The 12,756-nt window shown below is 39.8% G+C and overlaps 1 protein-coding gene across 2 annotated transcripts in view; it reads left to right on the top strand.

The window, feature by feature from the left end:
- Window positions 1-12,756, top strand: part of GABRG1 (gamma-aminobutyric acid type A receptor gamma1 subunit) — a 142,583-nt gene that overhangs the window by 104,742 nt on the left and 25,085 nt on the right. For both annotated transcript variants that reach the window (XM_019526458.1, XM_019526459.1), the window contains 4 exons: window positions 4,628-4,848; window positions 9,337-9,419; window positions 10,759-10,896; window positions 10,999-11,151. In XM_019526458.1, coding sequence (XP_019382003.1) covers window positions 4,628-4,848; window positions 9,337-9,419; window positions 10,759-10,896; window positions 10,999-11,151 — 595 coding nt within the window. The remainder of the gene's footprint in view (window positions 1-4,627; window positions 4,849-9,336; window positions 9,420-10,758; window positions 10,897-10,998; window positions 11,152-12,756) is intronic.

Here is a 12,756-nt window from a genome sequence, read left to right as displayed (position 1 = left end):
GCCCCCAACCATCTTCCCCAGCCCTGTCCCAAGCCCCACTTATCTCCATGCTCCGGGGGCGAAGGGCAAGTGTGAGCCTGAGCCCAGCCTTGGCTGCCTCAGAGGCTCAGGCCCCGCCCTCTCCCCCTCTCCCTCCCCCCCCCGCCAGGGCTGGGAGTTTCCTGCTCTTTTTGCAATCAGCTCTAGCAGGCTGGAACAGTGCCAGCCTGAAAGAGCTCTTTGCAAAAGCAGAGAATCTGTGGATTTCTCTGCTAAAAAGAGAAATCTGCATTTTCTCCGCTTAAAAACAGGGAATCCGTGGTTTTCTCCATTTTCCCGTGGGAAACAGAAAATCCGGATCTCCAATCATCAGTACCCACATGGATCAATTCTTTGGCTACAAGAGAATCATTTAGATACAATTAGTTTTTGTTTGTTTGATTTTACTTGCCCATTGGCGTCATTGTTCCCTTTCAGCATGCTAAAAGGAAACTTGATTTCCATCATGATGGCTGTTCTTACCTCTGAATCTATTTTGTTCTATAGGCAATTGTTGGTTTACAGTCTCTGCAGTGACCTTTGTTCAGTGACATTTATGTTCAGTATTAACTTCACAGAGCAAGGTCTGCTTCCTTTTGTTATAGCTTTTGACAAAAAATCATGTTGGAAAAATGCATCGTGTCTGACTGAGTTTGAATGCTGACTGTATGTATTCTTCTTCACTTACCACATGGAAATGCAATGAATTCTGGGAATTCTGATCAAGTAGCATGTAGTGATTGGCTTTGTATTTATTGAAACAAGCTCCCCTTATAATTTACTGACTTTCATTCAGATTACTTCTCTGAGTGCAAAGATCCTGGAGTTTGGCTCCCTTTTGTTGTTGTTCATCATTATTTTCCGTATTTTCCCCATTTTGAATTTCTTACAGTATTTAGTAACTGAAAAGAAATGGAGAAAAATAAAATATGCTGAAAATAGGCAGGCTTTTTGTACAAGCAGTGGAAAAGCAGGGTTCTGAAAAGGTCAGTAATTCTAATGAAATGCCAAATATGCACTAACATGTTTCATGGTCATTGAACCTAGGGTATAATTTGAAGCTAAATATGAATGAGCATGAATTTTGTTATAGCTGTGACTAATGTGTCAATAGATTAAAGTCCTTTTTAGTCTGCATGTTTATTTTATCATTTTGTTTCATTTGAAAGGGAAAGCAGTAAACCAATTTGTATATTAACTCAGTAGCGCTGCAAGACAAGAAGTTATATAAAAGACCAATTAAAGAAGTAATAGAATTGTTAAGCGCAACATTTTGTACCAAAATGAGAGAAATAAAATGATCATCGAGAGAGAAGCATTGTGGTAAAAGAACATTTTGTAAATCAAATTATTGTTATACTGGCTAAATACTTGTCTACACAAAGTCTGGCTTTCATTCACTTAAGGCTGGCCATAGTTGGAGACAAGATACTGGAGAACTGTTTTTCAGGTGTGATGATTCCTATACTCAGAAAATCTTAGGAATCCAGGATTCTTTTGCTTGTAGTTAAATGCCAGTCCCTTGAGAATATGGGCATTCTAACAAGCCAGAGAGTTTCTATTTGTGGAATTCACGTATGCATTAGTATTTGTGCAGGTTACAGGCCAGTGCCATGGATCAGTTATTTTGTGGTGTCCTTTCTTTCAACCCCTTCTAAGCTTAAGCCTCCCTTTCACAGTTCTGTACCCAAGAACTTCTGGAAAGTCTGTTTCCATTTGAATCAAAAGAGTTCCATGAGACGATAATGTATCTTGAGGATGTATGCATTGTTCTCAACAATAAAAAGGCTCACCATGACCTTAAGGAAAAATAAGAATCCTGTGGAAGTGGCAAGGGAAGGAGAAGAGCCACAGATAGAAGACCTTCTTTGTACGTGACTTTGTGGGAAGAAGGTTGTGATTTGCCTTTTTTGTGTATTCAGTCACAACTGTTGGCTTCATGAACTGACTACTTTTTACTTTTGTAAGTGTTGCAATAGCAACATGGTTTTAGAAAGGAGAACTGTGTTCCATCTCTTTGTTCAGCTTCAGGTAATCTTTTGCGACCCATTGAACCCACTGTGCCTTATGTAGTTATTCAAAGTACTGCGAAGAGGGTGTCAAATGCTACCATTCTTATTTTGAAGCACTGAGGAGAATGGGAGAAAGTACATGGTAATGGGTAATCAAACCCTGGGTTTCCACAGGTGTCTTGAAGGCAGTATTAAAGATGATGACGTTCCTCAATATAACTGAGGATCTGATTTGGCTTGCAGAACTTCCATTGTTGGGGATAATGGCTGCAGAGAAAAAAAACTAGATTCTTAGAGCCTGTCTACACTGCTTCAGGCCTGCACTAGAAAAAGCCAAAGTGAAGCATGCCATGCCCATTCTATACTTTCTATCTACCCAAACTGATGTAACATGGCTGTCTTTGACCCATACCCAATGAAGCACTATAAATTGTGGTAAGAAAGTGAGCTTAGTGGTGCTAAAATGACATGCCAACAAAGTAGCATATATTATATCAGTTCTGGGAGGTGCACTCAAACAGCAAGGGAGGCATGTTTCACTGTAGTGTGTCCCATAATGATCCTGGGACAGTATAGGCATGCCTCTGTTATATCTTAATTGCAGACTGCATGGTACGGTGAAGATCCTACCAAAATAGCATAAAGCAAGTTAAACTGGGTCCAATGAGTAGCTTAGTTACAGCAGCACAAGGTAAATAAGCTATGCTGAGTTCAATGGTATGGCAGTTGAATTGCTTCCTATATAGAAGCTAGTCTGTTTTAAGCTCACTCAGTATCTCCATACTAGTCTGCAGTCTTCAGGACAGATGGGCCTTAGAGTCATATACGTCAGATGAGTTAGTAGAGCGGACAATATGCAGAAGCCCACAATGCATATTGGCAGAGTCACTTTTCAGAGCTGGAATACATTTCAAATTATAACGGTATTTAAAATGTTTCCAGCTGTTGACAAAACTGTGGAAATGACTGGCTTATCTCATGTCAGATGCTATACAAAGCTACACCTCACCAGGAGCAGCCTGCAAAAAGGATGAGTGATACAAAGTAATAAATCCTTCCCTTGCTTCAGAGATGAAGTGATATGGTACTAGGGCTATGTGAAGCTTTGGTCACTGATTTGATTCAGCCTGATTTTAGTGGCCAAAACTCCAAATCCAAATTGAATCAGGAGCCCCTTTAATATCTCCAAATTGAATTAGAACCCTGCGAATCGATTCGGAGAGATTCAGAAAGATCCAACGATTTGGACATAGACGCAGCTTTAAATGTTTTTTCTACATATCTCAAGGTACCAGGTGGCTCGTGAATGCTGAGATGGTGGGATGGATGAAGTGTCCTACAGGAGCATGGGGTGAGGGGGTCACCACCGTACTCAGCAGCAGACCCAGAAGTGGACAAGAAACACTTCCAATCCACTTCTGGGTCTGCCAGGGAGTGCGCTGGGCCCCCCTCCCATGGCTCCTGGGTCTGGGGGGGCACCCAGCATCACCGTGCAGCCAATTGCCCAGCTGGGCAGGGGGTGGAGGTGCCCCCCAGCATGCTTGGTAGTGGACCTGGAAGTAGACTGGAAGTACTTCCAGTCCATTTCTGGGTTCACCGCCAAACACGTGGGGGGCCCCCTGTGCTCATGCAGGATGCCTCATCTGCCCCAGCATTGCAGTATTCATGAGCCACGCCTGGTTCCTCGAGGTATGTAGAAAAAAACATTTAAAGCTGTGTCTATGGCTGAATTGCTGATTCTCTGAATCCGCATTGAATCTTCAGACTTGGATTCGGCTGAATTGAATAGGGACAGTGATCTGAATCAACGAATCAAATCACTGTCTCCAGTTCAGGCCAAATCTGAATCCAAATCAAATACGTCCCATTTTGCACACTGCTAAAGCTACCCCTATACCACCTCAACTCTACAAGCATGCAGGTGAGGGAAAATGGATAGGGAATTCTCTACTTGCACAGATTTCTTCACCTGCATGTGAGAGTGATATGAGCAGGCCACTCAGGGAATTAAGGTAGTCCTGTATCTCCTTATTTTTTTGTATCTGAGTGCTTCAGAAATGGTGAGAATTGCTTTCCTGGTAGGTGAGTAGTCACACTGAATATGCTGCTAATTTGTATTTCTCAGACAAACTCACAGCATATTCTTTAGTATTTGGTGCATTAACAATTAGATGCAAATTTACAATTTATAGATTGAAGATTGATGCCATGTAAGACAATGTGCCTCAGTTGTGAAGTCAAAAATCAAATATGTCTATGTTGTGAGTCTTCAGACTGCTGTCTTATGTCCAGATGCCTCTGGCCTCAGGAGCTTTCTCAGCCAGTTGGGTTTTTAGAGATGCGGGGATGTTCTATTCATATCTCCTGTTCCTCATCTTCTCCAGTTATGTCCAAGGCAGAGAAGGGTGGTGCAGGAGCTGTTGTAAGGCTCGTGATCACTGCAAGCTTCCTCCACAGAGTTAAGCCAACTGTTTGGCTGTGGTGTCCCGCTCAAGAGTATGTAGCAGAATGGAGGAGCTAATTAACCTGTTACTGAAAAATACTTGGAATATAGGCTTGGGCAATCTCTATAGATATGATTGTTTCTTTCTTTTTAGGAATACACTATAGATATAATTTTTGCCCAAACTTGGTATGACAGTCGTCTAAAATTTAACAGTTCAATGAAAGTACTTATGCTTAATAGCAATATGGTTGGAAAAATATGGATTCCAGATACATTCTTCCGGAACTCAAGAAAATCTGATGCTCATTGGATCACAACTCCAAACCGTTTGCTTCGAATCTGGAATGATGGGCGAATATTATATACTCTGAGGTATGTGCATGGATATAAAAAATATAGCTCTTTCCTAATATTTTCACTATTACATTCTTCAATCTATTAAACTAGTAATTTTACTTCTTTAAAAATACAAGTGTCAGGCATAAATGAAAGACCACCACAAAGTAAAATGTTGTGCCTAGGCAGGGATAGTTTTATAGTCCACAATAATTTCCAGGTCTTTTTGTTTCTGAGTTACAAAAGTTAGAAACAAAGGTGTAGAAGAAAAACATTGCAGCTTAGTGAAGCAGAACATTAAATACATACTGCTGTAATGTACTACCAAATAGAAAAGGAGAGAAACTAAATCTGAACAAGTGGCAGATATGTTTTTAAGGTACAGGAAGTAAGTAAAGATAAATAAGATTATTTAATGTAATTTATGAAGCAGGTAGGATAGCTGTGTTCCACTTTTGAAGTGTCACGAGTCCAACTGTATGCTACACAGCAGACTTACTGAACCAAACTGAACTCTTACATTTGTCTTGTAGCTATTTTCCACAAAATTAAGTACACTGAAACAAAGCACTCAGATAAAACATTAGAAGTCGTAAGTACTTTGATTAAACATTTAACTTTTTACATGCCAGCAAAGGCCCTATCCTGCAAATTCTTCTATATGGATTTACCTTTACTCCCTTAAAGAACACCATTAGAATCAGTGGCACCACTTACATGTTTGAAATAAAGCATGTGCATGAAAGGTTAAATTGAGTGGTAACAATGAGACAGTTTAATGTAATAAATACTTAGGCTTGGCAGAATTCAATTTTTATTTTTTAAAATAATTTCAATGGCTAAAATCGATGTTTATTTTTAAGCATTTACTTTGATTTTTATTGATTTAAATTTCAGGATTGCACAAAATCAAGGGTGTGGTAGGAAGACAATTTAGTAATGACAGTGTACAGTTAAAAGCTTTATAAGACCACATGTTAAAATATAAAAAGTAAATATCTATAAATCAATAAATCATGCCTGCTTTGAATCATTCTGTTCATTCATCAGAAAAGAGCTGGGCAGGCAGGGACCAGAAGAGAAGGGAAGGGGCACTCCCAGAGCTCTGGGAACACAAGGGGAGGTGGTGAGGGCAAGCTCCCCCACAAATTAGTGGACCCAGGGAGGACCTTGATGCCACCAGACTGGATTGTCAAGTCAAGTCAAGTCAAATCCTCTCCTCTGCTCTGAGCTTTGGGTGGGGGTTTGTTTAAGTAGCCTGTTATTTCCATCCAGTCCACTTCTGCACCTGCGAACCAGTAGTTAATTGCTTACTTGATGAGTCATTAAGCCACCCATTTTTTTTCTCTTTAACCTCTCTGCCCTCTATCCCTCCATCTCTCTTTCGTCACTGCCCAGTAATGGGGTAAGGGTTCCCTGTTATAAAAAGATTTCCATCCGTCTGTGAGTGTGAGGTGAAATTGGTGTTTATTGATGTTTATCAATGAAAATCAAATCCTGCCAAGCCTATAAATACCGTACTGAACAGTAAATTCTCACAGTTTGGATCCCTTCCAAGTTCACATTATTACCCCATACAGCTTGTTGGGAAAAAAATATACAACTTGGGTACTTTTGATAAAATTGCTGGATTTAAAAACAATAAAAATCATATTTTACAACTGACTCTGTTTTTGCCATGTTTGGGCTAGGCATGCCTTGGGACTAATATTTATTTGCAAATGTAGGAAATCTTATGCAATAATACTTTGGAAAAATAAGGAACTAAAATTATTAAAAAGAACATAGTTCAGTGTACTTTTCTTAAGAAGTCTTTGAAGCATGCTTATAGAACTCTCTTTCAGTAGTTGCTTTTGGTTGTTTTTAATTAAATTTACAATACAGAGTTTTCTTCTCAATTGCTAATGTTTAAAATGGTGTTTACTGAGTGATAACATAATACTTTGCCCATCTCTGTTAATGGCTCAAAACCCCCTGTTCAATTAAGTCTCAGGGTGTCTGTTGCCATTTCTTGTTAATTTTGTTTTATGTAAACTAGGGGAGACCACTCATATGAGCTCTCCCAGACTGTTGGGTAGTGCTAACGTATAGCATTAGAAGTGTAATGGACCAGCAGTAAAACAGGAAAGTATTGACTGTATACGCAGCACTGTCAATACAATTCATATTTATGAGGGAAAGAGTTTAGCCCAAGGTGGAAGCACATGGAAAAAAGCAGAACTTATGCAACAGTGACTGAAGGAGCAAAACCAGAATATAACAATGTTTCAAGCTGTTAGGCATCCCAGCACCCCCAAATGGCCTTTCCCATTGGCTCTTAACAGGTAGGATTAGCCATTCTTCACACTGACTTTGTTTACAGGCTGATGTTTCTTATTCTACCTGCTCTCATGTTTCTTATTCTTTGCTTAATTTGGATTCTCTTTCATTAAAGTAATTTTTTGTAAGCTAATTATCCAAAGAAAGAAAGTCACAGTATAGAGGGCAGGGAAAATACATTTTATTATTTTTAACTACAACAAAAACATCAAGTTTTTGGATGCAAAATTTTCCATTTGAAATACAGGGCATTTTACCCCTACAGCATTTCCTGCTGGCATCTAATGCCTGTCTGTTTCTTTCAGTTGTTCAGAACAGATCTCCAGAAAAGTCCCAAAAAAGAGTGTACAGAAAGTAATTGCTTACTTCATAGACCTCTTCTGCACATTACCATGTGCAAAGTAATCTCTTTCATGGGGATATTTAAGCACTGCATTACTCTCAGACATTGGTTTTAGTTGGTTTTTTACTTGTTTTCACCATGCTACCAATAGAAGGGGAAATTTCTAAATGTGCACATAACACTTCACTAGTTTCTATTGAAAGTTAGTTTGAGCTGGATCATTCCTGTGTGTCTTTGAAAAGGTTCTCAATGAGGGTGGCATAACATTTTATAAAGGATCTAAGTGATCCAGCAGCCTAAGTTGTATTAAGACCTGAATCTCTCATGAAAATGATTTTTAGGCTGCTGAATCATTTACATGTTTTTAACAATTTTACTCATATCTGTTCTTTCTTTAAGAATCCAATCCTACTATTCACATTAGTACTGCTAGCTCATTATATGGCACTAGTGTTCAACCTCAGGCCTGTGAAGCTGTGTTATTTGGAGAGTGAGTCTCCCTATAGGTCCAGAAATTTGGTGGCAGGGTGGCGGTGGTAATGTTAATTGCAGGTCCCCTGTTGCCAAATTTCTGGTCCTCTGGAGAGTCACATGGGCCAGATGATTTGGTCTTGCATGCTGGACTGCAGCGGCTGGATCTACCTCCGTGGGTGGGTCCAGTATGCAGGAATCAGTTACACCAAATTGCACCCACGGACTGACCTCATGCTGGATCAGATCCTCAGACTGACCCTGTGACACTCATCCCATCCACTATTGATCTGTGGGAGTCAGGTCTGTTGAATTCACCCAAGTATCCATTTCCTCCAAGGCATACCTTGCTAAAGCAATACTTGCTAATAAAAGCTTTGTGTTGCATTGGTATTTGGAACTGTTGTGTCTCATTCAAATGTAAGGCAAGCCATTTATTAGCAAGTTATCAGGCAGTCTCTTGTACACAAATAGTAAACATTTAAATTCTTGCACACCCTCATTAATAAAGCTGCTGACTGTCAATAGCTACCTCAAGTTTTCAGGAGCTAATACGTGGGGGTGCAGTGAAGGAAGAAAAATTCCTCCTCCACCTCTGCTAATGCAGAGTGAGAGCACGTCTTGGCTGGGCTAAGCCATGCTCCTTGGTAATACTTTCCTCCCCTTGCTTGCTGTAGTGATATCTCTTCACAGTGGTGATGCATAGGGAATGCATGGGTGTGCATGTACACCCCCTGAGAGAGCTGGTGCACCCTCTGACAGCCAGTGTTCCCTGCTTGCTTAGGTGATGGGCAACAGGGGGCAGGCGATAGCGCTGGTGTCCCCTCAAGAGTGCTGGCCGGGGAGTCAGGGCACCAGGAGAGGCAATCCCTGTGGTCCCCCCATAGCCAACCGCACCAACCCAGAAGTGCCAGCAGCGTGCTCAGAAGTGCACTTCTGGGTCAGCATGATCAGCCATAGGGGGAACCCCCCCCCAGTCAGTGCAATTGGCTGTGGGGGACCCCCCCCAGTCACTCACTGGCTGCTGTGGGGGCAAGTCCCACCCCCGACTCAGGAGGTACCAGTCACCTATGTCTCCTCATTCTGTTTTAATCTGCTTTTACCAGAAAAGACATGAAAGGACTCAAGAGTCAAAACAGTATGCTTGAAATGCTTGCAGGTAGCATTATACATATTAAGTAACTGGATACACAAGTCTTCCAACAGTATTTGATAATAGTTGCCTTTTTTGGGGAGGGAAAGTATACTGAATGCTTTTGTATACCAGCACATAAATGCCTATTTCTAACATACATTAGTTGTCCAACATTAACTCTGTAGTATCTGCCCCTAAGTGTTAGGATGCTTGAGACAAAATTAACCTGACTCATAAAACTTTTTTTTCTAATTAGGTTGACAATTAATGCTGAATGTTATCTTCAGCTTCATAACTTTCCTATGGATGAACATTCTTGCCCACTGGAGTTTTCAAGCTGTAGGTGGTAAAATATTTTGTTACTTTCTTCCATTTGATTTAAATGCAGGCACATTGATAAGTCGACTGCAAAATAGAAAACAATTGCAATTTAAATTTTTATACAGTATTTAAAAAATGAATTGTTTATAGTTTGCCGCCTCCTATTTTGACTGAAATAAAATGAAAGATACATGAATGATACTACATGCAATCTGTTTTGCTGCAACTTTAAAAGGTTAGAGGTAATCATACTGACTAGAAGCCTGCTGCATGCTTCATTGAAGTTAATGCAAGTCTGTCCATAGATTAAGAGGCTCTAGATCAGAGGACAAAATTGGTGACAGAATAGATGCGTATATGTATTCACACAGGTACATATGTGTGAATATGAATTTATATTTCTACAAGATGTATCAACTTTTAACTGATTGCATATAGTATATTTAACATTATAAAACAATATTATTCTGCTCGTAGCCTTTACATTTATGATTTAAATATTTACTTGTCACAGCTAGTCTCTCTGCCTTTAAAACTAGTTGTATGAATAAGAATTAGTTACTTGCAAAATTAGTCCCTTTAATATACACTATAATAAGCATATAAAATTAATTTGTTCCCAAAGAGAGAAAACATCTAAGCAATTTATTCCCAAATGTACAACTTAATAGGGGGTGAAATCAAACACTAGTGAATCTTCTTAAATTAGTACTGCCACTTTTGATTCTTGCATACCTCTAAGCATGTTTTCAAACCAGCCTTTTAAAAATGGAGTTGTCTTTGTGCAGCTGTGCGAATTTCAGCGCTGCATTCGTCCCAGTTTGAAATGGGAGGAGCTCCATTGAAATTAAAAGGATTACACCAGCCTAAAGCTGAAGGATCACAGAGTGAATCTGGCCATAAATGCTCTGTCTAAGAATGGAAAGGAAAAGTATATATCTTGTTAGACAAATTAAGAAATAAAGTGTCTACCACTTTGAAGTTAAATTATTCCTTTTGAATTGTGCCAATGTATTATATTGCATTAACCTTCACATCTCTGACAAGTCATTCCAAATAAAAGGTGGTTTGGTTTGGTTTATGTTCAAGAATAGGTATTACAGTTTTTCCTTAAGTCGTATGTTTGCCTTCAGAGTTCTGTATCTGTATAGTTTTGCCTGGTAATACATTTAGTCATACTTAAAATTGTCAACAGACATATTGAAGTTAACCTATATGAGGAATCTTTAAGTCTTATGTAACAATTCTTGTCTGACCCAGTTATTCAGTTTATACATATACTGCAGATATCACAAGTAACAAGACTTTTTTGCTGCATACTGTAACTGAATGCCTGATTTGCTCTATTTTATTCTAGATGGGTATCCCAGAAATGAAATTGAATACAAATGGAAAAAAACCTCTGTTGAAGTAGCAGATCCCAAATACTGGAGACTGTACCAGTTTGCATTTGTAGGGCTAAGAAATACAACTGAAATTTCCCATACTCTGTCTGGTAAGGTATCAGTTTCCAACAACAACATCAAATAAAGATGCAACTGAAAACAACTTGCAATATCCAATTAGGATTACAATGGGCTTTTATTTTCCCTTGTAGGAGAATATATTATCATGAGAATCTTCTTTGATTTGAGCCGACGTATGGGATATTTTACTATTCAGACATACATTCCTTGCATACTCACAGTAGTTCTTTCTTGGGTGTCATTTTGGATTAATAAAGATGCAGTACCTGCAAGGACATCATTGGGTATGTATTTATTTCCAGTCTGATAGGTTCCTATATTCCCCATGTACAGAAATCTTAAAAGAAAAAGTTAATTGATAAACATCACTGGTTAAAAGCATGTTTGTTGGTTAATCCTGTTCCCTTGTCCCTTGGGACATCTGGCAGCACAGGAGGAACTGGGAAGTCCTGAGACCATCCTAATCCAAACTCCGCACATCTGAAGTTAAGCAAATAAAAGAGTTTTCCCTAGGTATTTTATAGAGGGGATATTGCAGGAATGACAGCATGACTATGTTTAGGCTCCAGTGAGTGTCTTGGAACACAGGGACAAATTAATGAAGGAAGATTCAATCCCAGTTTTGACAGGTTGTCTGTCTGAATCTGTCTTGAATGAAGGCCACTGGGTGATTTGTTCTTTGATTTATTTCTTGGTATTATGGTCTCATTTTCTTTTCTTGGTATGCTATAGGTGCAGAAAGGAAAGACCCATTCACATTGTAGTAATTTCTGTCCTCATTCTCCTTTGGAAAATTACCCCAATTTTTGTTATTGAGAAAATTAAGCCCATGTAACATGAGTGTAAGTAAGAGCAGAATTAAGCTGCATCTCTATGACAGCCATAACGTTATGCACCTTTCCGTGCCAGGGAGTAGATAGGAGCCTATGGGCATGTCTATATTGCCTCTGTTTCACCCCAGGAGCAGCTCTAGTAAGTAAATCTTATCCATTCATTCACACGCCGCTGCATGCCAACTCAGGAGTGTTAATCAGCATTGCCTCAGCATTGCCTCAGTTCTGTCATTTGGCCATGTGGAGTGGGAGTGAATGGATAGAGATTGCTTCATGCCAGTGCTACAGGTTGTGCCCTGAGGTGGTGTAGACATGTCTCATGAGTCTAAAAGTGAATACCTTCTTTCACCTTCTAAAAGTGAATAGAAGTTCTGTTTTCAAAGATAGCCTGTCAACATGTTGAAGTTATTTTTACTCTCTTTCAAGGAATTGGCTTATAGAAATTAACACTTTATGTCAGTAGCATAGGACTTGTACTTTTTATATACGTTGTTATAGGTACTGTAATTCACAAGCTGAAAGGGGGGGCTGTTACCAGATTTGCCTGCTACTTTGGGGTGTACTCATTTATTAGGGCTAGGGTCTTGGTAATTCTATCAATGTGCTGCTTGTGTTACTTGTGTTTCTATATGGAGCTGTATCTCTCCCTTCTACAAGCCCTCACCCCCAATGGAGCTATCTTGCAGGACTCAGTTCAGTGGAGCTGGGTTCCTCCAGTCCCCAAATCAGTCATACACACAAACACACACAGATTAACGTGACACGCCTGACCTGGCCGGGTTGATCAGCATGGACAGGCTAACACCCTCAGATGCCAAGAATCAGTTCATCAGAGCAACAATAAAATACAGTCAGACACAAGCACACAGTTAAACAGAATACCTCTGAATCTGGCTGGGTGTCCAGATGACACCCTCATGGGCCAGCATTCAGTTCATTAGGGCATGTCTGAGCCAAACTGGGTCAATCAGCCTGTACAAGCTGATCCCCTTATGTGTTTCAAACTCAGCACGTCCCAATCTTTTAGCCTCTTGATGAGCAGACCCCACAGTATTT

This window comes from Gavialis gangeticus, unplaced genomic scaffold, assembly GCF_001723915.1.
Source record: "Gavialis gangeticus isolate Ggan-Ray unplaced genomic scaffold, GavGan_comp1, whole genome shotgun sequence".
Taxonomy (NCBI): Eukaryota; Metazoa; Chordata; order Crocodylia; family Gavialidae; genus Gavialis; species Gavialis gangeticus.
The sequence above is the reverse complement of the archived record's forward strand: the minus strand, read 5'-3'. Positions and strand labels throughout refer to the sequence as shown.